Raw genomic sequence first — 27251 nt, 5'->3', positions numbered from 1 at the left:
TGGTCCAGACTCGATTAGACCGCCGATATATAGATGTAATATTGCTGAGTGCAGCGTAAAGCGAAACTCACTCACTCACTCACTCACTCATTTCATATTTATACGGCTATACATGACCTGCAGCACACTCAAACCCACCTGGAAAAAATACAGCAAGAGCACTTTGTTTTGGCGCAGAGGCCGCACTCATGTTGCCGTGATAAATAAATGAGCCCACGTGTGCACCTAACAAACATCAGCTTACTATTTTGTACTACTCCTTAATAGCACAAAAGATAGAAACGGTTACGGTTGTCTTGGGTTTATTTCACAAATATACTCGCATAAAACACGAACCTGAATGTGACTTTGAAACATCACGTACCATTCGACCCGAATCAAACATAATATATATATAGAATGTACACATTGAAGAAACACAACTATAAACAAAACATAATACTGTTTCAAGAAATACATAAATAATACTGTTTCGTAAAAGTTCAATGCATATGTTTCTCTATCAACCATCTATTGTTCATTTGAATGAAAGACTTGCATGAGTGGTTAAATTATCACAGCTTGGAATAATGACTTTACAAAACAGACATGTGCTGCAACAAGTGTTACATTTTCGCGCTTTTGTCCTAAACAAGTACCACATAAATGCCCTACAGTGCCTTATGCTGAACGGTTACTCCAATGAGATGGTAGACACGAAAGGTTTCCAGCCTCTGAGTAATGTCCATGGCTACAGTTAAATGTGTATCGGATGTAACGAAACTGAAGATTTAGGGGTGAAAAATTCCCAAATACGACTTGTTTCAGTGAGCTTAACAAACACGAAAATGAAACTGAAGATGGCAATCTATGATCAACGCTGAACCCTATCATTTCGACATTTACAATTTCGATAAATCATAAAAAGTAATTTCATTTCATTTTCACATAATACAACATCAATAACATTGCTCCAGTGGATAACAACCAATATTACATTATTTGTAGTTATACACTCCCTTGTATTTGTGCTCGCTCTGCAGACTCATCTTCCTCAGCACATCTGGGTCTGCGCTGGATACCCTCCCTACTCTCGGCAAACTCGGCACTGGAGAACAGAAATTATATCGCATGATTTATCTTTTATCCATCTGATATAAAATAAATAAATCACTTGTTATTCCATGGCACTTTTCATTCGTCAACCATCGGACTTGTTTCCTGACTGGCTGACAATATAATGGGTGGGTCTTGGCTCGTATCACTGCACTGAAAGATGGCACTGATTTGTCAAGATATTCGTGTGTGCCTGCCCGCGAGTGTGCGTGCGTGCGTGCGAAGTTATTATTGCTGAGTTAAACAGTGTGCTCACAGATCTTCATTTATACATCCATACACGTAAAATATGTTGAAGCTAAATTTTGACAAATCGGGGAAATAAAATTTCACTCGGAGCATAACTATCTTTTTACGTGCTTTTAGGCTTTCTCGGGGTAATTTACTCGCCAGCTTAAAGGTAATATGACTGACATCACAGTGACAAGACCGTTAATGCCCATCGTTGTAGGCATCATGTTGGTTACAGGTATTACACAATGCTTCTTTCCCAAGTTGGTGGGGTAGCCTAGTAATTAAAGCGTTCGCTTGTCACGCAGAAGACCCGGGTTCGATTCCCTACATGGGTACACTGTGTGAAGCCCGTTTCTGGTGTCCCCCGCCGTGATATTGCTGGAATATTGCTAAAAGCGGCTTAAAACCATACTCGCACTGTTTTACCAAGATGGGATAATAAAACTTTTATCACTGCCATGTGTTTATCCTACAGGTTGTGTGAAATTAATAGAATAAATGTTGTAAGAAAATACTGACTCGCGACTTGTTTGGTTATAGTTTTATCGTCATACTCAGCAATGGCATACAGAAATAGTTATACCACGGCTGGATGAAACCCAGGCGCCATTTTGAACAACATCTAAGAGCCCTAATAATATGATTTCCATTTGAATGTAATCGTCTCTACTTTACCAGATAGTTTGGAGCTAAGAATGTATTGTTTTGAGTTTTGAGGTTTTGTTAAAATAACATAAGACAAATGATCTTAATGGGATGAGGCTGAGAAGGTCTAAAAATGATCTGATTCATTGTAAACAAAACATTTCCTCAGTCCTATTCCGATTATATTGCTGAAATTAATGACGAAAATATATCTTTTGAAGGTTAAAGAAAATGATTCCGATGCAGTGGACCCGATTATACAGTTGTTAATTGTCACTTTTAATTGTACTTTAGTGTAGATTAGATTAATGTATAATAATTACATGTTTGCCCGAACGACGGTACGTATCCCGATCTCTGCATTGTGCTGAGGTCCCTCTGGTGGTAGCTATCCAAATCTCTCGAGAGCGGGGCATAGCAAGGGTTTGCGAGATGTGGTCGATGAGGAATCTCTGCCTGAAGAGAATTGTTAAACTCGTTGTCGTATACACCCACCAGACCTGTGGACAAAACGGGTGCCATAGTTCATTAATGTAGATTTGTATCCTATATTGCCAAGGAAGATGGGTAAAACAGGAATGTGTGAGTGACAAGGTCTTCGAATTAACAGTTTCAATCAGAGGTGGTTATTATGAAACCTCTTACAGGCCAGTCAGAATAGAGTATTTGCCAAAGTCATGATAGAGTCTTCTCAGCAATAATGGTGTTATACTTTCTTTATCTAGAGTATAACTGCAGTCTGCTGTAACAAACAACGTATATACTTTCCCTACTATGACCATCTTTGAAAAGGGACGTCATTACCTTAATCCGCAGTAGCCGCATAATTTGATGATAATTTGATTTAGCTGGTATAATTTCTGTTGAACCCCAAAACCCCAAATATATAAGGAGAATAATGATTACACTGGTTAATAGACGGTTGAATGATGGCCGACTGCAATAGAGTTCATAGTAAAAACATGTGGTTGACAGCATGAGCAACGACCAGTGCCGTCAGACCAGTGTGCGAAAATCCAGTCGGGCCAGTAAATCTCCAGTCACTGGCCCTACTGGCAAAATTATGGCCTGATAAACATGTTCAGCGTATTACCAGCATGATGAAATCCGTGTCTACATTCAAATTTCGGGCTTGTGAATTATTTTGTGAGCTAGTAACTTTCGGGCATAGCTAGCCCGACTCGCTAGCAAAATTTGGAAACTATTTCGCACACTGCGTCAGACACAATACATTTACTGCACCCACTAACCATCCACAAACACCGTCCTGTTGCCACTGTGACCGAGGACCTCTTTGATATGACGCCATGTTCCTCCAATACGACCCTGTCGCGTTCTGAAACAAGGACAGACGTTCAAACGGTGCTGGTACCCGATCCACAAAACGTTCGTAGCACTATGTCATTCGTAAGCCTATGATAAAGTATAGAGCTACGATAGGTCGTAACGTTACGGACGATTTGTGGATCGGGACCCAGGTCTCGAGTTTGACACGTATTTTTCTCTAAAATATGCCGCACTTTCAAAATCAAATTGGAGTGAAAGAAAACCTAAAGTCTATGCATATTAACTGCCATGGTCAAGAAAAGGACCCGTCATTGTGGTAGCATGCAAACATGATGCTGGTGTTATAGAAAGATTGTTACACTATCGTCTGTTCTCGCTGTCAGATATTGGTAAATGCGATGGTTGTGATCTGTTTCAAATAAGGTTTTTTGTTGCTTATGTTTTCAGGAAATGTTGGGCGTGTTTGTAAAATGCTAGTTAAGTGTAAGGTTTCGCAGTTACGAATAATACATTGTAACTACATACACATATCGTTTTATTGAATATACGTTTTGTTGACCGTAAGCTAACCCGTTGTTTGCTTCTTATTATGCCGTTAGTTTGTTGTTTAACGCCACTCTCAAAAATATCCATGTATATGACGGCGGTATAGATGGGGCAATCCAGTGACAGACATAATGAACACAGGGCTTGTATACGATGACATGCAATCAGCTGACCACTGATTCATTCTGTTGCCTCTTACGACAAGCATAGGTTGCTATGATAATAATATTAATAATGCTAATTTTTGCGCCTAGAATCCAACGCGATGCTGTTCTCTGGCGTTACATTATTACCCTAAGCGCTTTTCAGGTACCCATTTTAAAGAGCTGGATGGACTGATTGCAATGTGGACGAAGTGCCTTGCCCAGGGACACAACACAGTATGAGACCCAGGTCACAGATTTTGGTGTCTCCACCGGGATTCGAACCCGGGCCTTTGGCGTGAGAGGCCAGCATGCTAACCACTACACCACTGTGCTCCTATAGTAGGGACATACAGCACTACCGGAATCATGACGGGTTATAATGAGGAGCTATAGGCATGAGCTACAGACACAGCCTCCAGTTAGGTACTCACCTGGGCAGACCGGGGTTGGGGTGAATGTAGGCTATTTTTGAAGTGAGGTCAGTGTAGGCGCGTCTGAACTCCATCTGGGCTTTTTGTCCCATATCCTTGCGTCTCTCGGAGTCGATCTGTGAGGAGGACGCAAGTTTAAGTCATGTGGTATAGTACAATGCACTAACAACGGGTAAACAGCAAGAGTGAGTGAGGGTGTATGGTTTTACGCCGCTAAACAATATAACAGCATTGTCTGTGCGGATACACTGGAAACTGGAGTTACATTCTACCAGGGTAATCGATCCCTGGTCTCATGCTTGACAAGCGAACGCTCTACCCGCGTGGCTAACCACCTTCATATACACGAAAAGAAAGCAGCAGTATCATGGTGAGTGGACTGGTGTGGTTCGACACCGTTTTCAGAAATACATCATAGATTTTAAGGCGGTGAATTGTCTCGTCATTTATAGAGGGGGTAGACTGATTATGATTAAAAAATATATAAGATGTTGGAAATTAATTTACGATATAAAAGAAGACACTATCAAAAGTTTATGAAATCATTTAAATATTCTGCCGTTATTATCCTGCAAAACACCGCATCTGTATAATGTCGTGAAACAATATACTTCGTTTAACAATTTATTAACTTGTTTGTTGTTGTTTTTTTACGCCGCAGTCAGAAATGTTTCATCTATTATAATGGCTGTCTCTAAATAATCGATTGATATTATGAGCATCGATGGGATAGGATAACCCACATCAACCAGGTCAGCGACCCTGACCACCCATTGCTGTTATTCGCTGAGGACCATTTCTATAGCTCTTTGTACCCAAATCGGTATTGAAATGCTATTCCGCATTTGGAAACGAAGCAAAACTAGCACATGACACAACTCAAAGCAGTTCTCTTTGGAAATCATTTGAGAAAATGAACCAGCAGCTACATGTGTGAGTGAGTGTTTCTAGTTTCAGCGGCTTTAGCAACAATCCAGTCAAATCACGAGCTTCACACAATGTACCGTTTTGAGATATAAAACTCTGCTCTAAAGCAGGATAAGCCAAGATTTTAGCCACAAGGCTACCCCATCGCCATTGAAAATAGGCTACGTCAGAAACGTAAACAGCAACAAAAACTAAGAAAAACATTCTTACATCTTTCAGCTGACTCCATCTGGCATCTGTGAGGGTGTGAGGAACGCCCGGATGTGCCACGCCCCCCTCGTGGACCATGTCTCTCCACTCGTTCATGGAGGTGTACGTGGTTCTGAAACATAACATCAAGCATAAGCATGAGATAAAGTTATATTGCATAATGTTGAATGGTCCAGTGATGTATCACGCAAAAAATACGAATTCATTGGGACCGGGCTCAACTAGGTCATCGCCACTCCGTTGCTGGTAACTAAATTGGATCCTGTGGTTAGCATGTGTTATTTTGGTTGATTGGGTGTCGTAGTGGCTAATCGATCACGATTTATTCACTTGTTTGCCTGGTCCAGACCCATGCAGTATGTACAAGCCGCCTATAGCTCGACAACGTCGTACTTCAACCAGGACTGGAGCAGTCTGCATTTTATTATAACATATAAGTAATGTCTCACATTACCATAACCAAGCAATAACTTTGAAATACAGGGGTTTTTGTTGGTTTTTTAAAAAGAAATAAATAAAATAGTGGCTGTTACCAGAGGTTTTTTTAACGGATTCAGAACACATCGGGAGAGAGGACAAATATTTTGCGGATCTTTCATACCATTTTTTGAATCGATGCTGGTAAAAGACTGCATTAACTTTAACATTGCTAACAAGTTAAGGGTTCATCTGTTAAACGTGAGGTCTTAGAGGTGAATGAAGGCTCTAGTTTTGTTATACACCTATCTGGCTGATCAACCGTGAACTTAAAATGTACCTGGTCAGTGTGTTAGACCGTTTGTTAGATCGAAACAGACTATAACTTAATCCCCTATTGTTATAGGGATTATCGCGCATCAGTGATTTTTTATTCCGAACAAAAGCGTCCGGCAAAGTGGGAACCCCCCCGGTCAGAACTACTGAGCAGTTGATAGTTGACATGAAATTGTTTGTCGTGAAGGTTATCTTTCAGAAATAAACGTATGGTAAAATGACCCAAAATTAACATCGAATGTTAATCTCAGGCATGCTTTCCGACATGAAATTGTTACAAATGTAATAAATTGCAAACAATAGAGGTTCAAACAAACATATAAACACATAGTCAACGGCTTGTGAAGCGCTGCACTGTATGCGAGTTATTATGATAAGCGCCCTCGTCATACATACAAATATGCAGTAACAACAAACAAGGCAAAGTTCAGTCACTAAATATGTTATTTCTTACACTTTCAAAATGTTAGTTTAGTTGAGTCATTCTTTAAAATGCCGAAAAAATGTTAAATAGACAGATTCGTGATATAAACAAATTTGGCGGTACCTCAATATAAAAAAGATGCGGTACCTCAATACAATGCTTGTGCTGGAGCAGTTCAAGAGCAACAATCGGGTGACGTCACAGATACGCCACTCAATACGTTTAGCAGATGGCTGACGCCAGATAACAATCGCACTTTCAGACTTGAGTATCGTATCGTAAAAGTGGCACAGAAACAAAACTTTAATTTCCGGGAGAACAGCTCCAACAATAGTTAGGAAATATAATCAAACACCACCTTATACCTCACAAACTTCCTTGTATTGCTCAAAAATATCTGCACATGATATTAATTTAGGTTTTATACATATCTAAAGTGTCATCGAATCCTGCTTAAAACTTGGTACAAAGGCGGTATGTTTCTCCAGATTATTATTATGGGATATTTATACTGAGCGCACATATCCACGCAACTACATGTAGTGCATGCTCAAGGCGCTGGTCGCTCTAAGCAAACAGGCAGCGGAAGCAGCTGAAATGTTAGTCAACTACTGATTGTCATGGAAAGGTTACATATGTTGATATTCGATAATTGATTCTGATTTGCATGTCAAAATGCGTAGTTTGAAAACAAAAACAAAAGAGTTTCGAAAGAAACTGATCACAAAAAGGGCATATGCACACAGTTGTTATTTTTGTACAGGAAAGGAACACAAACGGGCCTTTATTTAGTGTACATATTTAATAGCACATATCATAGCCCTGGTGTATTCAAACCTGTGGCTTTTCCCATGGCTCTGTTTCAAGTATGCGTCGTAAATTATTACACATACTCGACAGGAAAATACTATGTACTTTGCACTCACGGTGTATCACAGTTTATCCGTGTTGCACCAGTTATTGAAAGGGCACATTACTCAGTTCATAGAGCTTGGCATTGTCGTGACAATACATTGTAGTAACTCCAAACAATTCAGTCTCGGCGGTTAAGCGATTGAGCAATATTGAGTTACACAATCAAGTCTATTCATACAGCATAATGATATGAACTATAACAAAACAGATTGGTGATAATTCAGCGAGGTTGTTGTATAATGAACGTATGGTATGGGCAGTATTGTGCACGTAATAGAATTAACATTTCACGTAACTATTTTATTCTTAAACTTCAGTGTAAATACAGAAAAATATGCCATAAAAAGAAAACACAGTGAATTGATATCCCGTTAGTTCAACCATACAGCAAGAGCTTGAAATAGAGGGCTTTGTAGTTAGGCGCATGCGATTAATCTAAGTATGTGGCAACGTAGATTAAAAACAGTGCTTCGATCGGCGTGGTATGAAACCAGCTGTTGTTAAGTGTTTGTTAAACTTCAGTGTAAATACAGAAAAGTATGCCATAAAAAGAGAACACAGTAAATTGATATCCCGTTAATCTGGAAGGTATCGGTCCAGGTGATATTCGCCGGATTAGCAAGGGTCCAGATTAACGAATCGTGTGTACATGTAAACTGTTATATGTCTTCAGAATCACACATAGGCATTTAATTCCAACAGTAACTGACCTGAAAGCAAGGATTGGGAGATGTGGTCCGGATTATCGGGGTTTCGCTGTAATACGTTATGAGAACCAAGTAAAGGAGCTGATTGGGAGCCAATATTCTCCGGATTATCGGGGTTTCGCTGTAATACGTTATGAGAACCAAGTAAAGGAGCTGATTGGCAGCCTATATTCTCACGGTAATCTCTTTGTAATGCGTGCTTAAGTCGTGGTTCAACCATACAGCAAGAGCTTGAACATAGAGGGCTTTACAGCTAGGCGCATGCGATTAATCTACGTAAGTGGCAACGAAGATTAAAAACAGTGCTTCGATCGGCGTGGTATGAAACCAGCTGTTGTTAAGTGCTTGTTAAGGGTATTCGGTATGCCTTTGGTACATGTTACCCTCATTGGGATTTCTCACACCGCAGATCTAAAGCACAAATGTACTTTGTGCACATTAATAAAGATCGCAGATGTCTAGACAAGACAAAAATCTTGATAAATATCATTGGTTATTTGTCTGATGACTTACTGATGGCCTTTTTTGAATGAATATAAAAAACTTCCTAAAACAGACTAGGGTAATTCAGAACAGAACAGAAATCATATTACTCAGCATATGAAGTACAAATATACAGTGACGTATACATAGGATGGCGGGAGTACCATAAAAGATACTCGGTCTGATATGTATATCCACCATCCAGCGCCTTCTGATTGACTGAGTTTGGTTTTACGCCGCTTTAAGCAATATTCCAGCAACATCACGGCGGGGGACACCAGAAATGGGCTTCACACATTGTACCCATGTGGGGATTCGAACCCGGGTCTTCGGCGTGACGAGCCAATCCAGCGCCTTCTGAGTAAAGGGAGTGAGGCTTGGACAAATTATCAAATCGTTTTAATGTATAGACATGAATGTGTGTGTGTGTGTGTGTGTGTGTGTGTGTGTAGTGTGTGTGTGTGTGTGTGTGTGTGTGTGTGTGTGTGTGTGTGTGTGTGTGTGTGTGTGTGTGTGTGTGTGTGTGTGTGTGTGTGTGTGTGTGTGTGTGTGTGTGTGTGTGTGTGTGTGTGTGTGTGTGTGTGTGTGTGTGTGTGTGTGTGTGTGTGTGTGTGTGTGTGTGTGTGTGTGTGAGTGAGTGATATTTTATTATCAATGTTTATAACTGTGATATTTGAGTCTCTTAAGCATATGCCGGATGCTGGTTTTAAACGATTTTTAATAGCGAAATGTGTATTATTGCAATTCTATAAGTCTTCTTCTTCTTCTTCTGATATGTATAGCCACTCACTATCCAGCGCCTTCTGACTAAAGGGGGTGAGGCTTGAACAAACTGTCCAATCTAGCAAGTTTCACTGGAGCCATTTAAGACTCTTTCCTCATTCATATTTTAGAAATTGTATAACTCCACTAGTTGATAGTTACCGTAATTACATTTTCAAGAATTCAACGTTCAAGAATGGCCAAGCTCGGAGACTTGCATGTTAATCACTGGATTGTCCGGGCCATACTCGTTTATCTATTGATCGCTGTCTATTTATGTAGACACCCAGGGAAGGAGACCTATCGTGTTCCCTTTAAACCACGTATTTATGTAGACACTCAGGCCATACTCATATATTGTCCCTCTTGAAACTACGTGTTTATATAGACACCAGACCAGGCTGACACGGGGGTAACATCCCAGGTTGGATCAGATAGCTATCTGTATTTTAAATGACATGCGGATCAAGAAAATCAATAACCGGTTCTGTAAGTAGGCCGTCTCGATGCTACCCGTTTAAATATTTAATATATTGCCACCGGTTGTTCAGCTGAGGTAGGAGTTACAGAATGAGTAATTACCTGTAGAACGTCTAAAGTCTAAACAGAAACTATAAATATCAAAAGAGGTCTCCAAGCACAGATAAATGCATCCATTAACGTCTGAACAACATAATGCTTGACAGTTTAAAGAAAGAAACAGGGGGCAAAAAATATCATGCTGAAATGAGAATATATTTTGCATATAATGTTATTATTTAAGCCGTTTATAACGTTTAAACGTATCGGCTTCATAATTAATGATGGCAGATATTACAGGGTTATCTTAACCGTTATGGACGTGCATGATCCCGTTTGACTTCAAATCAGAATGATAAATATTTCTTCGATTTCTTTCAATCAAATTCAGCCATTTTTGGCAACTGAGAGAAATAATGTCTATTTACATCCCCTCACAAGGAGACTAATATTTTTCATTCACTTTAGATCAGAATGAGCTCGATTTACAAGTTCCCCTACATCCAGGATGTCATTGCTTGAACACCTCGACTGCAAGAAAACGATTACCTTGGATATTATTCAGCCCTGGTTCCAAGGCAAACATACTTGAGTATTGAACTTCAGAAGATTAATTCTTCCCCTAACCTGATACCAAGTTTCAATAATCGGACGTGTTCACCCATGCATGACCGTGGTTAATTTATATACAACAGCTAACTTGACCTGTGTATGCCATGGACATTAGCCTAAACGTGCAGTCCTATGCACAATCCATAACGACTCTCACACCTACCAATCTTAAACAATGTTTAATGAATATTACTATATAGGATTACTCAACGTGCATGTTCTATCGTTAACAAATTATTTATGAGACACCGTTGCCTTTTATCGGTTGCTATGCTTAGCTCTCTTACCGTACCACCCGTTTTCTACCCCCACACCACCCTATCCTCACTTACCTGTCGTGCACTAAATGATCCATACCCGTCCCAAAGTTGTCGACTGACGGAAACTCAGCCATATATCTACAGACACCTGTCGACTCCATAACATGCCTATCAAGATCACCCCTGAGCTGCTTGTCAGTGGCGTGAGTGCAGACGACAGTTTCAATAGAAGGAATCGATTTCCGTTCGCTGTCGGGAGCTCACCCAATGTAAGTATTTGAAGCAAGTGAACGTGTGATCACCTACCTGTGCGGAGTTTACACGTACATCTTTTGTGTGTGCTTCAGAAATGTACACGCTAAAGTGTAATATAGAAGGGTTCATTCTTATTGATGATATTTATTTGTGTATTACAAGCTTAAAACTTAAAGTCTAGTCTTGAATTATGTAGAAAATGCATAAAGTATTACCTACTAAATATTTGTTCCCTAAAAGGTATCTTTATTGTCGATCACCAATTTCTAAAATGCCAGTAAAACGGTTCAGATTCGATTGGTTGCTGTTTAACACCGCACTCGTCAATATTCCAGATATATGACGGTGACATGTAAATATTCCAATCTGTACAAAACAGCGCTTGATATCATGAACCGCAATTGTCCCGTAGGTTTGTTTCTCTCTTTCTTTGTTATTTAAAGCCGCAATATTCCAGCTATATGGTTGCGGTCTGAGAATAATTGAATCTGAACCAGACAGTCCAGTGATCAACATCATAAGCATCGATCTACGCAATTGGGATACGATGATGTCAACCAAGTCAGCGAGTCTGACCACCCGATCCCGCTAGTCGCCTCTTACGACAAGCATGGGTTGCTGAAGTCCCATTCTAACCCGGCTGGTTATGCCCCGAATGGATACTATGGAACACAATCAAGCAAGTCAAAGAGCCTGACCACCCGATCTGTTTAGTCTCTTTCCCAAGACAAGAGTATGGTGCTAGAGTGATTATTCTAAGCCTGAATCTATACGGGGAATAAGAAGGTTTAAGCAATCTTAGTTAGCACTCATGTGTGTAGTGTTAGCCTTGTGTTGGCAACACTTATACTTGGGTCTGAGTGAGTGGGTGACTTTACTTTTACGCCGCACAGCAATATTCCTGCCATATGGCGGCGGTCTGTAAATAATCCAGTCTGGACCAGACAATCCAGTGATCAGTAGCATGAGCATCGATCTATGCAATATGGGAACCGATGGCATGTGTCAACGAAGTCAGCGATCCTGACCACCCGATCCCGTTAGTCGCCTCTTACGACAAGCATGGGTTACTGAAGATCAATTCTAACCCGGATCTTCACGGGTCTACTTGGGTCTGAAGGTAGCATTGTCTCTACTCACAACCTTTATATTGCCCTATAACTATATGTCAAAGCAGATACATGACGAAATGTCAGTACATGAGGACTGACCCAGCCGTAACTGTTCACATTACGCCCAAGTCAATCGCACCTTCGTACGTAACTCAAGAACGGTAATCCTTTGTACTGTTGTATGTCGCACAAGTAACGTCGCATCTTCGATTCTCTGACACTCACTCAAAGCAGTCGTAACTAGCGCACTCGAACATATAAACGTAAATATGTAAATATGAATCCCAAAATATACCGTAAACCAGTTGTAATTCCCACACTTGACCTCGATTACCGTAAAACTAATAATTTGTGCACTCTAGTTCAGAGTTTAGTATTTCATTTATAGCGTATCAAATCATTCTTGAGTACACCATACATGTTTATAAAAAGTTAGATAACTGGATAGTTCACTAGGTCACTAGGACGATTATTACAAGTGTACTCGTGTTGATATACAAGCTGCGTTGATATCCATGTGTAAATATCAAATGCATTCAACCCACTCAAGTGTGTATGTAACTTATACAAGAGTACTCGACGACAGAGTGGGTTAATAAACCTACTGGCAGATTTATGTTACAGTGCTAACGATTTTGGCTGCAATCTACTTGATGGTCTGTTGACCCCAATCATGACGGATTCAGATAACATAAGTGGAAGCGTCATAAAAATAATAGTCATTAAATGTTTTAATCTGGATGAACCATGTCTATAAATAGAAAAAGCAGTCAGCAATACTGGAATATGACGTCAACCTCTATTGTATTACGTCATAAATACTTGTCTATAAAACAATATAACTACGGATAGAACATGTCCTAATATTTTATTACATAGTGTCAACGATTATGGGTATAACAATCTTTGACTTTGAAGCAAATATGAAGTTTTTTATCGAACTACCAAGATTCAACGATTACGTGACGAAACACTTTGCCTTTAAAGCATATGTGAAATGTACTGCCTGGCAAAAGAAATATACACTCAGATTTTTCATGGTGGCTAAAACAACACAAGAAATGTGAGTTAGAAGGCTATGTATTTGCTACAGGTATCCGAGGCGATATTACACACAACATATCAGAGAGTATCGACATTTCACATCATACAGTACCGCACACAGTGAAGTGTGAACATCCAAGTGTATCTTTTCTTTTGTTGAAACATGAAAAGCCTTTCTTATTTTACACTGATTTTCTGACCTTTGTTCCGCTTGTATTGATGATTTTGATAAAACCTTTCGTCAATAAGGTCAGCCTTTAATCGTATTAGGATTTTTTCATGTTACATTGCCGTCTCCATTCACCTGATGAAGGAGCAAGAATTGGTTCTGAAACGAATGTAAGGAGTTATAAGGAGGAATAAAAAGAAGTTGTTATCCATAAAACGTGTTCTGGATTCAACTCTACGCGTCGTCCCTAGCAACCACGACGATAAGTCATAAAAAAAAATACTTAATTTGTCTGTATCGTAATTTTAACATCGTTCTTACGTGACAAGTCACTTTCACGCCTATACAATATTCCTACAGCCTGTTGATATCGGTATCTGTACATTCTTAAAGGCGGTATACGTACTTGGTATTAATGATGGGCCGGGTCCTGTGCAGGAAGTCAGCACTCGAAGACAGGGGATTCACATCAGTTCCAGCCATCCATTAACAGGTAAAAAACTTCTCTTTAAATTCCTGCAAGCACCTTTGCATAGATACCCGAACACACGATATTCGAAGCCACAACTCCGTCAGACAACGAGCGTGTATTTTGTCGCAGGTAATCTTGGGTTGTGATTGTACGATAATTACAAGACGATACTGAATAACACAGCCTTATAATATGGGTATTGTAGTGTATGGAAACGGGAGGTAACTAGAGCAGGTTCGACTGGTTTGACATCGAGACAACGGGCTCCTTAGTAACGCCTGTTGGATTGGGAGATTCCAGTTAGACGTAACAAGCTGGCTGAGAAGCAATGAGGTGTTTCGTTGACACGATTAGTGACCATGTGACGAGATTATTTCATATGGAGTTAAAGGGTTGGTTACAAAACAGTGGGTGTTGGACAACATGTACGTGTGATTATCGGCTAACTGGATGTGGCAATGTTGCATGTTTGTGCAACCCGTTACCAAACATGTTTTTGTCACGTGTTTTACAATGGGTTATTCGGGGCGGAAAGACATGGGGTGAGGGTGGCTTTGTTAAAGATGACAATTTCTATGAGCTTTGTTTACAATTGTGTTACAGATATATTCGAATATTTTTTGTTGGCTTTGGGGTTACCTCAGGGCTGAAGCCTGAAGTTGCAACTGGCTCAAGTGTAACCCCTTTGCTTCTAAAACTGCCTACGCCCCTGGTTGACTCCATTGTGTGTGTGTGTGTGTGTGTGTATGTGTGTGTGTGTGTGTGTGTGTGTTTATATGTTATACGACGGTGTCTGTAAACAATCGCGTCTGGACTAGTTAGTCCAGTGATGAGCATGCATCGATCTACCGCATTTATCAACCACAATAGCGATTCTGACCACCTGTTCCCGTTATTCGACTCTTACGACTAGCAGGAATGACTGAAGACCAATTCCAAACTTTCACGTGTCTTAACGGTAAGACCTGGCCTCCAGAAACACATACCGGTGGTATTAGACAACTAACAACCAGATGGTCAAATTAGGTGTCTTTGTCCGTAGTGGCCTTGTATACCCAACGACGTGGGTCGTCGCTCGTTAAACCAATCACAGGATTGTCTGATGCAGATTATGAATGGGGAGTAACGAGGTATAGATATGTGTATAAAGCAGTTGTAATGGCCGTTGGTATGTACCGTCTCTTTTAGCTTATGTGAGGCGTGTTTTGGGATAAATAATATTTATATAATTAATATTCAGCAGTTGACATAATGAAGGATTGTTCGGAACCACCACGATTTCAATATGGTCTTTGTCAGACGATTCCAAGGTCAATATTCAAACCAAATTGTAAGGACAGCACGATAAACATGTACAATTAACAGTTTCAGGTAGGTGCTGCGTCATCCTCATATATCGAATTACACATCAGAAGTCGCCATTTTATTAGAAAATACAAAGTATATAAATGTCTCCAATTACTTCAAGAAAGTAAACAATTAAAATAAAAACAAATAAAATATTGACATTTTTTTAATCAACTTTGGAAACATGGACTCCCCTCGTCTAGTGTCGAATATAGTCATGCATGTAACATCAGATCCTGAGAATTCTACCTAGTTGTAACCAGTAATGCTGTTGGTTATTCTGGATGAATCCTAACACAGTTAGTGGTTAAGCGTCCGCCCGGAGAGCGGAAGTGATCCTCGACCGTGTCATACCAAAAGACATTAAAATATGGTACTTGTTTGCGCTCGGCATTAATACAACAAGGACTGGTCGGCTCGGAGTCAGGATAATGTGTCTGAGTGGGGTATTCATGCTTCGCTGCGGCGTGGGATCCAGTGGGCTAGCACTATAAACCAGCTTAAGTCTGGGCTAGTACAAGCAGCCGCACATACACATACACACGCATGCACGTCGTCATATGTGCGAAATATTCTCAAGTACGACGTTAAACCCAATTTCACCTCACCTCACCTAACAGAGTGTACCGGTAGTTTGAAGCTGGATACTTTCGTGGGATTATAGGAGCGCTTCAGATAATGTTGACAAGTAAGGTGAACTTGAATTTCAATACGATCGATTGAGATTTATAGTTTACGTGTTTTCAACAGGAATTCAGTCACGATGTGTCTGCTTAATTTTGGGAGGAAAATACCACATGACTTAATGCACAACGGCCATTGTCAGCAAAGCCCAGTATGTGAGTGAGTGAGGTTAGTTTTACGCTGCACTCAGCAATATTCCAGCTATATGGCGGCAGTCTGTAAATAATTGAGTCAGGACCAAACAATCCAGTGATCAACAACATGAGCATCGATCTGCGCAATTGGGAACCCGATGACATGTGTCAACCAAGTCAGCGAGCCTGACCACCCGATGCCGTTAGTCGCATCTTACGACAAGCATGGGTTACTGAAGATTCATTCTAACCCGGATCTTCACGGATCCCCAGTATGCACATGGAGCTGACAAACCAATGATCTTATCCAGTATGGATTCAAACCTGCCGCTACCGTGAAGATCCTGGCTAGAATTGGTCTTCAGCAACCCATGTTTGTTGTAAGAGGAGACTGACTGAAATGAACATATTTTACTGAAAAGGATCATAGGCAGGTCAGCCTTGCTGACTTTTGATACATTCCATCGTATCCCAATTGTGTCTACAGATGAACATCTCATGCTGTTGATCACTGGAATTTCTGGTCGATACTCGATTATTTACAGACTGGCACCATATAGCTGAAATATTGCTGAGTGGGTGTTAAACAAATAAACAAAACCAAAATCAAATCTTCCAGTGAAGCCTTAATCAACAAACTAACCTGTGATCAGACCTTTGTACATCTATGGGAAACGAAGTATATTCCAAGGGAGACAACTGAGACAGAAAATAACATCTTTCCACTATGAAATTCTTTTTCTTTTTTTTAAAATTCCAATAAAACAACCAGAGACAAAATCTGTTTGAGACAAGTTTAATTCATTTTCATAAACATGTCACCTGGATACAGGTGTAAGGGACAGGCCCAAGACGTGACAACACCACACAAATATGTATATACATACGTATATCCAGTGTGCGAAATAGCCACTGGCCCACTTGCCCGTGGCTAGTGAAAATCCACGCCAGTAAATCTCCACAGTCACTGGCTCGACTGGCTAGTTAATTTTCATATGGTCATTTTGTAAATATATCACTCTTTCTGACTTGTTACGTTATACACATGTAATACACTTTTAAAGCATGCAAGATAATGGCCTGATAAAAATGTTCATCATATGAGCAGCTTAATGATGAAACCCGTGTCATACCGACAAAATCTTATTCTCATCTATTTTTGCTATCTCTTGCTTAGTTTCTACATTCATATTTCAGGTTAGTGAAACATTTTGTGGGCTAGTAACTTTCAGACATAGCTAGCCGGACTGGCTAGCAAAATTTGGAAACTATTTGGCACACTGTGTACATTAACAACTAAACGCTCAACACAACTCTCTGAATTAAGCTAGCTGGATATTGAAGTTCTAAATGCATGTTAACTAAAATTGATTGGCACAGCCCCTTTATAGTAAAAGAGCATATCTTACATTAATATGTATATATTCCAGATATGTAATAACAATAAAACATTAAAAAAACATTTAATTTCACTAACATTGACAAGTAAAATTGTCATGACATTTTCATAAATGTTTCTCAAAATGAAGGAGAGTAATAATAAAATCATATTTTTGTAAATAACTGAAACAGTAACATGTTAAAGGAAACAGAATAGTTCTGAGGTTATCAGGTTTTGTTGCTCACTGGAAAATACCAGTATTTCATAAAATCTATCAATGTACTAATTTCTGAGACAAGCAGCTTCTTCTGTGACAGAGATAACAATGTTTAAGTAACGAGACACAGTATACAAACGAATATTTGTAATATTTCTCATTGATATATTACATATTTCAATGTATAATTTAAGTGTCTTTTCATAATAAATTAGCAGTATGGTACATATACAACCTAGCGATAAAGTAAAATGAATGCAATCAAGGTTAGTACCCGTAACTATCAGTGTTTATAAATAATATATGTGTCCTGACCAAAATGCCATCTAAACACAGCCATGTGTTAAACAAAACGTTTAGGTGTGAGCGACATAGAATTAACAGTAAAAACGTAAAATAAGGACATCACAATGCCAGCATGAGGTATATTCAAAGACTAGGGATCAGGGTCACTTCCAGAAAAACTTTGCATTCCCTGAGAAAACTATTTTATTCTTAGTTAGGGATGATTGCCAAACAAATGTAACAATATTTTTTCAAAATGAGTAATGCATTAAAGTGAAATTCATTTGAACTGTATTTCAGTAAAGAGTGAGTGAGTATAGTTTTAGGCTGCTTTTAGCAATATTCCAGCAATAACACTTCGGTGTGATGAGCAAACGCTTTAACCACTGGGCTACCCCATCGCCCGTATTTCAGTAATGAGTGATTTGGGTTTAATATCACTTTTAACAGTTTTATCCAGGAGCAATGGTATGGTGGGGACAAACCTAGAAACATAATATGGGCAAACTGTGTTTCATAGGTTCTACCACTCCCTTCCCACAGAGGTTACTTGTCATATCTTCCTACGACCCTCTGTTCTAATACAGCCTTTTCATGGTGCCAGTGTTCGGGATTCGTGATTGGTTGCAATCCGATTTAGTTGTGCAATCAGCGAAGTAGTTTTAAAGTGATCATTCGCAAGGTCTCGGTAATTTCCGTATTCGTATTCCCGCTTCGGGAAAACTAGAACCTCTTCCCCTGGGCGATGCACAACGTTTCTTCTAGACAGAACACAGTCATGTAATAGCGGATTAATGGTGACTCCATTGCCCTCGTTGACAACGGACAAGCTAGCCATTAAATGCCTTGTGTGTCACATCAACACAAGTCCCCGGCAGAGGAGGGATATTTGTGGCCACACATTTGCTTGTATTAGTCAAGCTGGATCTAAGTCGATGTAACACGTGTTCTGAATGGATAGAAAGAAGGGAGATAATTCGTGTTGCGAGTTTTTGCTGCTTGGGGATTTTTTAGAGAACCGGGAAATATGACCGCATTAGAACAGAGGTATGTAGGACGATATGACAAGTAACCTGTGTGGGAAGAGAATGAAGTTCTACATGCCCAAGGGACGCAACTCTGCATAGCAAATTACAGAATCTTAGATGACTTACCTACCTTCATCCTGTATTTTAATAAAAGGAAATAGGAAGAAAATACCAAAATTGATCTCAGGATATAATTTTTAGACCGTTACCAACAAATTCAGGAATAGTGCTGAATGACTGAGGTTCATAGTAAGGACAATACAAGATCAGAACCTATGACTGGCAAAAAAATCTTTTCTGAAAAGGGACACAACTCTGTAAGTTGTTACAGACACAACTCAAGGAACACAAAGCTGAGGCAACTCACTAGTAGAGTCTTCAGTTGAACATGTATGTTATTTGCAAAATTTGAAACAAATTGGATCCAGCACTGCTGGTAATAATGTCATTATAAGAATACATTTTTGAACATTGTAACACATAAAGATATTTTGAAGCGCTATCAAACACAAATTTAATTCTAAACACCCATTATTGCTATATAAATGCCAAATGGGCCACTGATGGGATTCAGTGTTCCAATACATCCTCAAAAACCTATAAGTGGATGAGGTGGTCAGGTTCAATTATTTCATCAATTGTATGTACTTCCATCCCACTGGATTGGGTCGTTCCTCATAATATGAATCACTAGATAGTTCAGAATATTTAGAGGTCACTGCTATATACCTGGAATATTGCTGAGGATGGCAAGCAACAAAGGTAAACCGTGTTTAAGAAATAAATATTCAAACTTCGTTCATAACAGTCAAAGGGTATCCTTAAATACAGCAGACCATTAATCCTCTCAATGCTACTGTCAAACCCATTCTACAGGAGAGCAGCATACTGACATCCCCAAATAAAACTTGCAATAATTATTCAACAAGTCGGATTTACATGTCACTTGAATTAATTCTCAGCTTTCTAAATATATAATCTTCAATTAGTTTATGTATCTTAAAACGAAACGCCCGCAAATTAAACCTGTGTTCACCAAAATTCTTGGCACACAGCCACAAATAACGGCCTTTGTTGACTTCAGGCACATCACGTCGAGTGGTACCCAGTCTATTATTTTCTTCACAATGAAATATTTTTTATAATATGATCAATATTTATGTTCTTTGGTGAAGAGAAAACACAGAAGTTTCCCATTTTCTAAAAATTAGTAACTTTCGGTTTAATTATTCAAAAACAAAAACAATCTAAATGTTACATCACCGACTGTTTGAATTCACCCACCTTTTTTACAACGCCTTATGCTGAAATTAATTCAGCAGGCTAAAGGTTAACACACCTTGAAATATTATCACACCTTACTTATCCAGAAAACTGGTAAAAAACATAGAAGGGAGTAAAATATGATAAGGTAAATGCCTCCAATGAATACAACAAATGAATGATGATCAATCACATACAGCACCAACAACCTGCAGCATTAAAACTCTGTTTCAATACTGAAATAAACATCTGCAAATTTATCAAAACCAATCAACAAACTGCCATCTGGCTTTACTTTCACTGGGAACACTTGTGCAGTCACTTTTCTTCCTTTAGGCATCTTGACTTGTCCAGTATCAAGGTCAAACCTCCAGCTATGCCAAGGACATCGAACACACAAGCCTCCTCCTGGGAGATCTTCAATGTCTCCTAAGTGAAGGGGCCCACCTGTAAACAAGGGTACAAATCAATGGCTAAAAGTTTTTGCAGATTTTCTTTCTTTTATTTCAAATGTAATTTTGTCATTTTACTAGCAGTATGAGTCATTGACAAAGCTGAATTTGATTGTGTTACCATATTGTTATGTAAATGTTTCTGATTCTGAACCTTGTGGATGAAAATACTTTTTCGATTCAAAATACTTTTTCTCAATTTGATTTAAATTTGATCACACTGGAACAACTAGAATACATCTGAGACCTATTATGATTATAATTCTGATTACACTATTATGATTGTAGACATCGTCCAAATGTTTCAGGCTGACCACTTCAGCTTGTTCAAATTGGATGATGGAAATTAACTGATGGACATAATATTGACAGACTTTCACAAACAACAGACAACATGCTGTCATTTTTTCACTTGGACCTTTACTCCTCATGAATAAAAGATCAAACAAACAAATAATTGATTTGTTATGAGTTAAATCAGGACTCAATGATAACTTTTCCATGATTCAGTCTTGATTCTGTAACTCATTTATTCTTAAGTCCGTCATTGACCAAAATGACAGGGTTTGACATTCACTCTATCAGCAAACATGAGTGAGACAACTATCCAAGAAAGCTAAAAGTATTTTCTGACTATTTCCATATTTCCATTTCCACTATTTGATTTTTAATTTAACATGCGTGTGTGTTATGTGTCAGTCATATGGCATGGCAATGAGAGAATAGCAGTACACAAAACAGTCTCTCAAGAGAGAATAGCAGTACACAAAACAGTCTCTCAAGAGAGAATAGCAGTACACAAAACAGTCTCTCAAGAGAGAATAGCAGTACACAAAACTGTCTCTCAAGAGAGGATAGCAGTACACAAAACAGTCTCAAGAGAGGATAGCAGTACACAAAACAGTCTCTCAAGAGAGAATAGCAGTACACAAAACAGTCTCTCAAGAGAGAATAGCAGTACACAAAACTGTCTCTCAAGAGAGGATAGCAGTACACAAAACAGTCTCTCAAGAGAGAATAGCAGTACACAAAACTGTCTCTCAGAGAGAGGATAGCAGTACACAAAACAGTCTCTCAAGAGAGAATAGCAGTACACAAAACTGTCTCTCAAGAGAGAATAGCAGTACACAAAACTGTCTCTCAAGAGAGAATAGCAGTACACAAAACAGTCTCTCAAGAGAGAATAGCAGTACACAAAACAGTCTCTCAAGAGAGAATAGCAGTACACAAAACAGTCTCTCAAGAGAGAATAGCAGTACACAAAACTGTCTCTCAAGAGAGGATAGCAGTACACAAAACAGTCTCTCAAGAGAGAATAGCAGTACACACAAAAACTGTCTCTCAGAGAGAGATAGCAGTACACAAAACAGTCTCAAGAGAGAATAGCAGTACACAAAACAGTCTCTCAAGAGAATAGCAGTACACAAAACTGTCTCTCAAGAGAGAATAGCAGTACACAAAACTGTCTCTCAAGAGAGAATAGCAGTACACAAAACAGTCTCAAGAGAGAATCTCTCTCAAGAGAGAATAGCAGTACACAAAACTGTCTCTCAAGAGAGAATAGCAGTACACAAAACAGTCTCAAGAGAGAATAGCAGTACACAAAACTGTCTCTCAAGAGAATAGCAGTACACAAAACAGTCTCTCAAGAGAGAATAGCAGTACACAAAACAGTCTCTCAAGAGAGAATAGCAGTACACAAAACAGTCTCTCAAGAGAGAATAGCAGTACACAAAACAGTCTCTCAAGAGAGAATAGCAGTACACAAAACAGTCTCTCAAGAGAGAATAGCAGTACACAAAACAGTCTCTCAAGAGAGAATAGCAGTACACAAAACACAAAACAGTCTCTCAAGAGAGAATAGCAGTACACAAAACTGTCTCTCAGAGAGAGAATAGCAGTACACAAAACAGTCTCAAGAGAGAATAGCAGTACACAAAACAGTCTCTCAAGAGAGGATAGCAGTACACAAAACAGTCTCTCAAGAGAGAATAGCAGTACACAAAACAGTCTCAAGAGAGAATAGCAGTACACAAAACAGTCTCAAGAGAAAATAGCAGTACACAAAACAGTCTCTCAAGAGAGAATAGCAGTACACAAAACAGTCTCAAGAGAGAATAGCAGTACACAAAACAGTCTCTCAAGAGAGAATAGCAGTACACAAAACAGTCTCTCAAGAGAGAATAGCAGTACACAAAACAGTCTCTCAAGAGAGAATAGCAGTACACAAAACAGTCTCTCAAGAGAGAATAGCAGTACACAAAACAGTCTCTCAAGAGAGAATAGCAGTACACAAAACAGTCTCAGAGAGAGAATAGCAGTACACAAAACTGTCTCTCAAGAGAGAATAGCAGTACACAAAACTGTCTCTCAAGAGAGAATAGCAGTACACAAAACAGTCTCTCAAGAGAGAATAGCAGTACACAAAACAGTCTCTCAAGAGAGAATAGCAGTACACAAAACTGTCTCTCAAGAAAAAGTTAATTTCTTCATATGGAATATTATATGAAAATACTATCAGCCTGCTTGGATACCATCCGTTGTACTAGCCCGAACAACATACAGTAAACTTCCTGGATCTTGAACCCCAAGGGACCATCAAGACAGGTTCGAGGTATCGTGTGATTCGAGATTGAAATACATTGTATATATGCACATTGTGTACATAGTACTACATACATTGAACTTGTATACGTAGAAAACAAAAAATCTCTAAAACAAAAAATCTGTCAAAACAAAGTGGCAGTGACACAGTGAACTCAATTTAACTAATCCTCACGTTATTTAACCATGTAAGTGCAATTGTTTATACAACTGATTGTTTGTTGACAACGCATTGAACATGTCTGCAAAATGTTTGTTATGGTGAGTACAGTTTGAGATTGAGATACAAAATTTATATGATTTGGTGATCTTGGGACTAATTTTCAGGTTCGAGATATTGTGTGTATGTCAATCTCGAACTTCAAGATATGAATACAAAAATAATGATAAATATATAAGAAGAGGTTGGGACCGGAGATTAGGTTCGAGATATGTAGAAGATTTGAGATTCAGGAGTTCGAGATCCAGGGAGTTTACTGTATGTAAAAGGGATAGTAATATCACTGGGCGTTTAATTAAATTAAATAAGAAACATTTCAATATTAAACGATATGTATTTTCCAACACCTGAATACTTCAGGACTGTATACACTACTTTTCTCTAAGATAGTTTGTACAAGTGAAATATTGATGACACATGTCATCATATCACAATTATATAGATCGATAAATAAATAGATCGATAATAAATGATCCTGATGAAACTGCTCTGTCTCTTAATAATGATCTACGTAAAATTTCTGATTGGGCTGACAAATGGCAAGTTACATTTAATCCTAATAAAACAGATTCTATACAATTCTCTGTCGTAAAGTTCTGCCCAGCCCAAAACGAAACTTAACAATGAAGGATAGTAATATTAATGACGTTAATAGCCATAAACATTTGGGACTAACTTTACAGCACAATTGTTCCTGGACTGACCATGTTAACTGTATCGCTAAAAAGGTTGCACCCATGGTAAACTGTCTTAGAGGTTTTAAATATCGTCTCTCACGTAGAACTTTACAAACAATGTACAAACAATATATCTTACCTATTTTCGACTATTGTTGTCACATCTGGGACAATTGTACCAAACAGCAAGTACTAACACTGGAAAAACTTAATCTTGATGCACTTAGAACTATTTCGGTGCTGTTCACGTACGAGTCACAACAAAATTTATGATGAGACAAATTTCCAACCACTATGTACTCGAAGATACATCCAAAACTAACATTTTCTATAAGATGGTTAATAATTTAACTCCAAAATATCTGAGCGATCTCGTCCCTCCTAAGGTATCTGACACAACAAGCTACATTTTCCGAGACCGTTTGAAGCTCCAAACTATCGACAGTAAAAGTGCAAGTTATGCTAAGTCATTTCTCCCAGATACAGTAAGATTGTGGAATTGTTTGGCTACCGATTATAGAGAAAAGGCTACTTTGGGTAGTTTTAAGAAACAGATTAATGGGTCAAATAATAATAATAGTCAAAATTACTTTAATTTAAGCTTTGGAACAAGATTCTGTCAGATTATCCATTCACGCCTCAGGCTCGGTTGCAGCGATTAAACGCATTACATAAATATCAACGATTTATATCTTCAAATCCCCTCTTGTTCTTGTGGCTACTGTTACGAAGATCCAATTCACTATTTCTTTTAGATGCGTTAATTACACTGACATAAGACATAAAATGCACTTCTATACTAAAGGATATGACATCAAATCAATACTATACGGCCACTCTCATGGATCTACTAAAGGTAATCTTGAATTATTAGACTCTTTCCATTCTTTCATTGTACTGTCAGGCAGATTTGTGTTGTAATATAAAAACGAAATTGCACTTACTATTAAGTATTTTCCGACACTAATGGTTCTAACGTTAAAAGCGGCTATGTTACAGTTTATGATTGTTACATTTCCAGAAGGCTATTGTTTATCATTTGTTAATATCATGTTTTTCTCCGTACGATTATTATATCTATAATATATCTGTATTCCGGAGTGGTATTCAGATAAGCACCATACTGCTTGTTTACCAATCCGGTTCCTCTTTTGGAAATAAATATGTTTAAACCATATAGATCGATGCTCATGATGTTGATTGTCTGGTGCAGACTCAATTATTTACTGCTGCCATATATTATAGCTGGAATATTGCTGTGTGCAGCATTAAACAACAAACAAACAAAAGTATTGATGATGGTTTTCCAGGCATTATCCACACTGTCAACCAGTTACCTGCATGTGGGCACCGTTCCCTGATAGCATACACCTGCCGGTGATATCTGAACAGGGCAATCTTTTCTTCATTACACTCAACAACAGACCCTGTCTGACTGGTCTGCCTGGCAAGACCTCGCTGCATAACAACTGTCTTCTGTCTACACTTCTGTACCGGATCCGACCAATCAAACAAATCTGAAAATGTGAACGGGAATTACAATACTAGTATATGCAATGCCTTTGGATAGAAAAATGAAACAATGTCATTGTCATACTTGAAATGATTAAACTTTGTTATTCTTCTTGGTCACAAAGTGTAATTACACTAAGCTACAGTTAAAACAATTTTACTGATTTTAGTTTATCATAACCATAGTTCATTATAGACATTTCGACATTTAAATGACAAAATATGCTGCAAATGGCTGTAACAAAAAACAACAACAGTTTGTTATGGTGAAGATCAGTAATTAAAACTATAAGAAATAGAATTGTTTGTCTTTTCGTGTCAAATGTCTTGTGCATCACTCATGAAAATATCAACTTTGTTATATACTCTCAGTGAGATAAAAACTATATATATTTAAACAAGAAAGAAACGAGCTCTGTGCTGTCTACATAAGTGTCGTATATACACAAACAGCTGATGTTTAGAAAAAGAATTGATCTCGATCGAGATGAAACTCTACATGTATTAACGAATACGGACACAAATTGGTGGGGTCACTCCTCACTTGGTGACCACCGCGAGATTGACATACTGTACATTACGATGACGCCATTGACGGTCAGTGTGTTCATCATCATCATCATGTACAGTCTGTACACAGCAGGAACAATAATAAGGAATTTATGTTTTTACGATTCGACGGTATCACTTTGGTGTCATTAAATTGTCATGAACAGTTCATGTACTTTCTGTCTAACAGGTGATATTGGTGTATGTTGTCACAATCACTGGCAGTGAAACTGTCTCGGGTGAAGGCTCAAAGATACGATAGTCTCCGCTTATGGGAAGAAATGGCGAGTCACCCACCACTCACCAGAAACTTGTACTCCGCTCACTGGGATATAAATCTTGTCCTCCATCGAATCTGGGTCTGTCTTGTTGTCCACTGTGGTCTAATCTATATGAGTGGCTTCATAGTGATGGCTGTTACGAACTGACTCAACGACTGTCAAAATACGCGCGTTCATAAATACGACCTTGACACTGTTTACAATTTGGGGTCACTTCCAACAGCAGTCGCAACTCGTAAATCTCGGCAACAAGGGCGAGCACGTCGTAACAAAACCGAGTGTTTCCGAGCGTCGGCTCTCGCTCATTGACAGCCTTTGATCGCCCACTGCGCGTGATTAATCCATCTTGGGCGGATCCCGGGGGGGTGTGGGGGTGGGGTTGGTTTGCAGGGGTGCGCACCCCCCCTTTTGTCCTCAAAGTTGATTAAATGACCATTGAAACTCGGGTGAAAATGAAATGTGCACCCTCCCTTTTCTCAATAGCGTGCACCCCCCATTTCTCAAAAAAGCTGTATCCGCCCCAGTCCATGATATGTTAGACTTAATCTGTTAAATAAATATAATCAATTCTTTGATCACTTATGTTTAAGACGACAGTTGTATCATTAG

General features: G+C 38.9%; 2 protein-coding genes across 4 annotated transcripts; both read right to left on the bottom strand.

The window, feature by feature from the left end:
- Nucleotides 1–285: 285 nt before the first annotated feature.
- LOC124281781 lies at nt 286–14154 on the bottom strand. Of its 3 annotated transcripts, none has more exons than XM_046717757.1 (6): nt 13943–14154; nt 5522–5633; nt 4385–4500; nt 3225–3310; nt 2298–2474; nt 286–1087 (listed from the first exon to the last, which is right to left on the bottom strand). In XM_046717757.1, the coding sequence occupies exons 1-6, from the start codon at nt 14017–14019 to the stop codon at nt 978–980; spliced, it is 678 nt and encodes a 225-aa protein (XP_046573713.1). In that variant the 5' UTR covers nt 14020–14154; the 3' UTR covers nt 286–977. The 3 variants fall into 3 exon arrangements, with proteins under 3 accessions (XP_046573713.1, XP_046573712.1, XP_046573714.1); XM_046717756.1 differs by lacking the exon at nt 13943–14154 and adding an exon at nt 11029–11178; XM_046717758.1 differs by lacking the exon at nt 13943–14154 and adding an exon at nt 8324–8426.
- Nucleotides 14155–18368: 4214 nt separating this feature from the next.
- Nucleotides 18369–26814, bottom strand: LOC124281780 (Rieske domain-containing protein-like). The gene is made up of 3 exons (XM_046717755.1): nt 26666–26814; nt 25638–25817; nt 18369–20794 (listed from the first exon to the last, which is right to left on the bottom strand). The coding sequence occupies exons 1-3, from the start codon at nt 26709–26711 to the stop codon at nt 20565–20567; spliced, it is 456 nt and encodes a 151-aa protein (XP_046573711.1). The 5' UTR covers nt 26712–26814; the 3' UTR covers nt 18369–20564.
- Between the last annotated feature and the right edge of the window lie 437 nt (nt 26815–27251).

This window comes from Haliotis rubra, unplaced genomic scaffold, assembly GCF_003918875.1.
Source record: "Haliotis rubra isolate DU_JTF1 unplaced genomic scaffold, ASM391887v1 Scf29, whole genome shotgun sequence".
NCBI lineage: Eukaryota > Metazoa > Mollusca > Gastropoda > Lepetellida > Haliotidae > Haliotis > Haliotis rubra.
This window is presented reverse-complemented; position numbering and strand designations above follow the sequence as displayed.

Excerpts from the sequence above, each read along its gene's own strand:
- LOC124281780 (XM_046717755.1), bottom strand. The coding sequence starts at position 26,711 with ATGGAGGACAAGATTTATATCCCAGTGAGCGGAGTACAAGTTTCTG. Across the intron at positions 25,818-26,665 it reads GAGCGGAGTACAAGTTTCTG|ATTTGTTTGATTGGTCGGAT; the intron begins GTGAGTGGTGGG and ends TCACATTTTCAG. Across the intron at positions 20,795-25,637 it reads GGAACGGTGCCCACATGCAG|GTGGGCCCCTTCACTTAGGA; the intron begins GTAACTGGTTGA and ends CCTTGTTTACAG.
- LOC124281781 (XM_046717756.1), bottom strand. The coding sequence starts at position 11,117 with ATGGAGTCGACAGGTGTCTGTAGATATATGGCTGAGTTTCCGTCAGTC. Across the intron at positions 5,634-11,028 it reads GATCATTTAGTGCACGACAG|AACCACGTACACCTCCATGA; the intron begins GTAAGTGAGGAT and ends GTTATGTTTCAG. Across the intron at positions 1,088-2,297 it reads ACCGTCGTTCGGGCAAACAT|TGCCGAGTTTGCCGAGAGTA; the intron begins GTAATTATTATA and ends TCTGTTCTCCAG.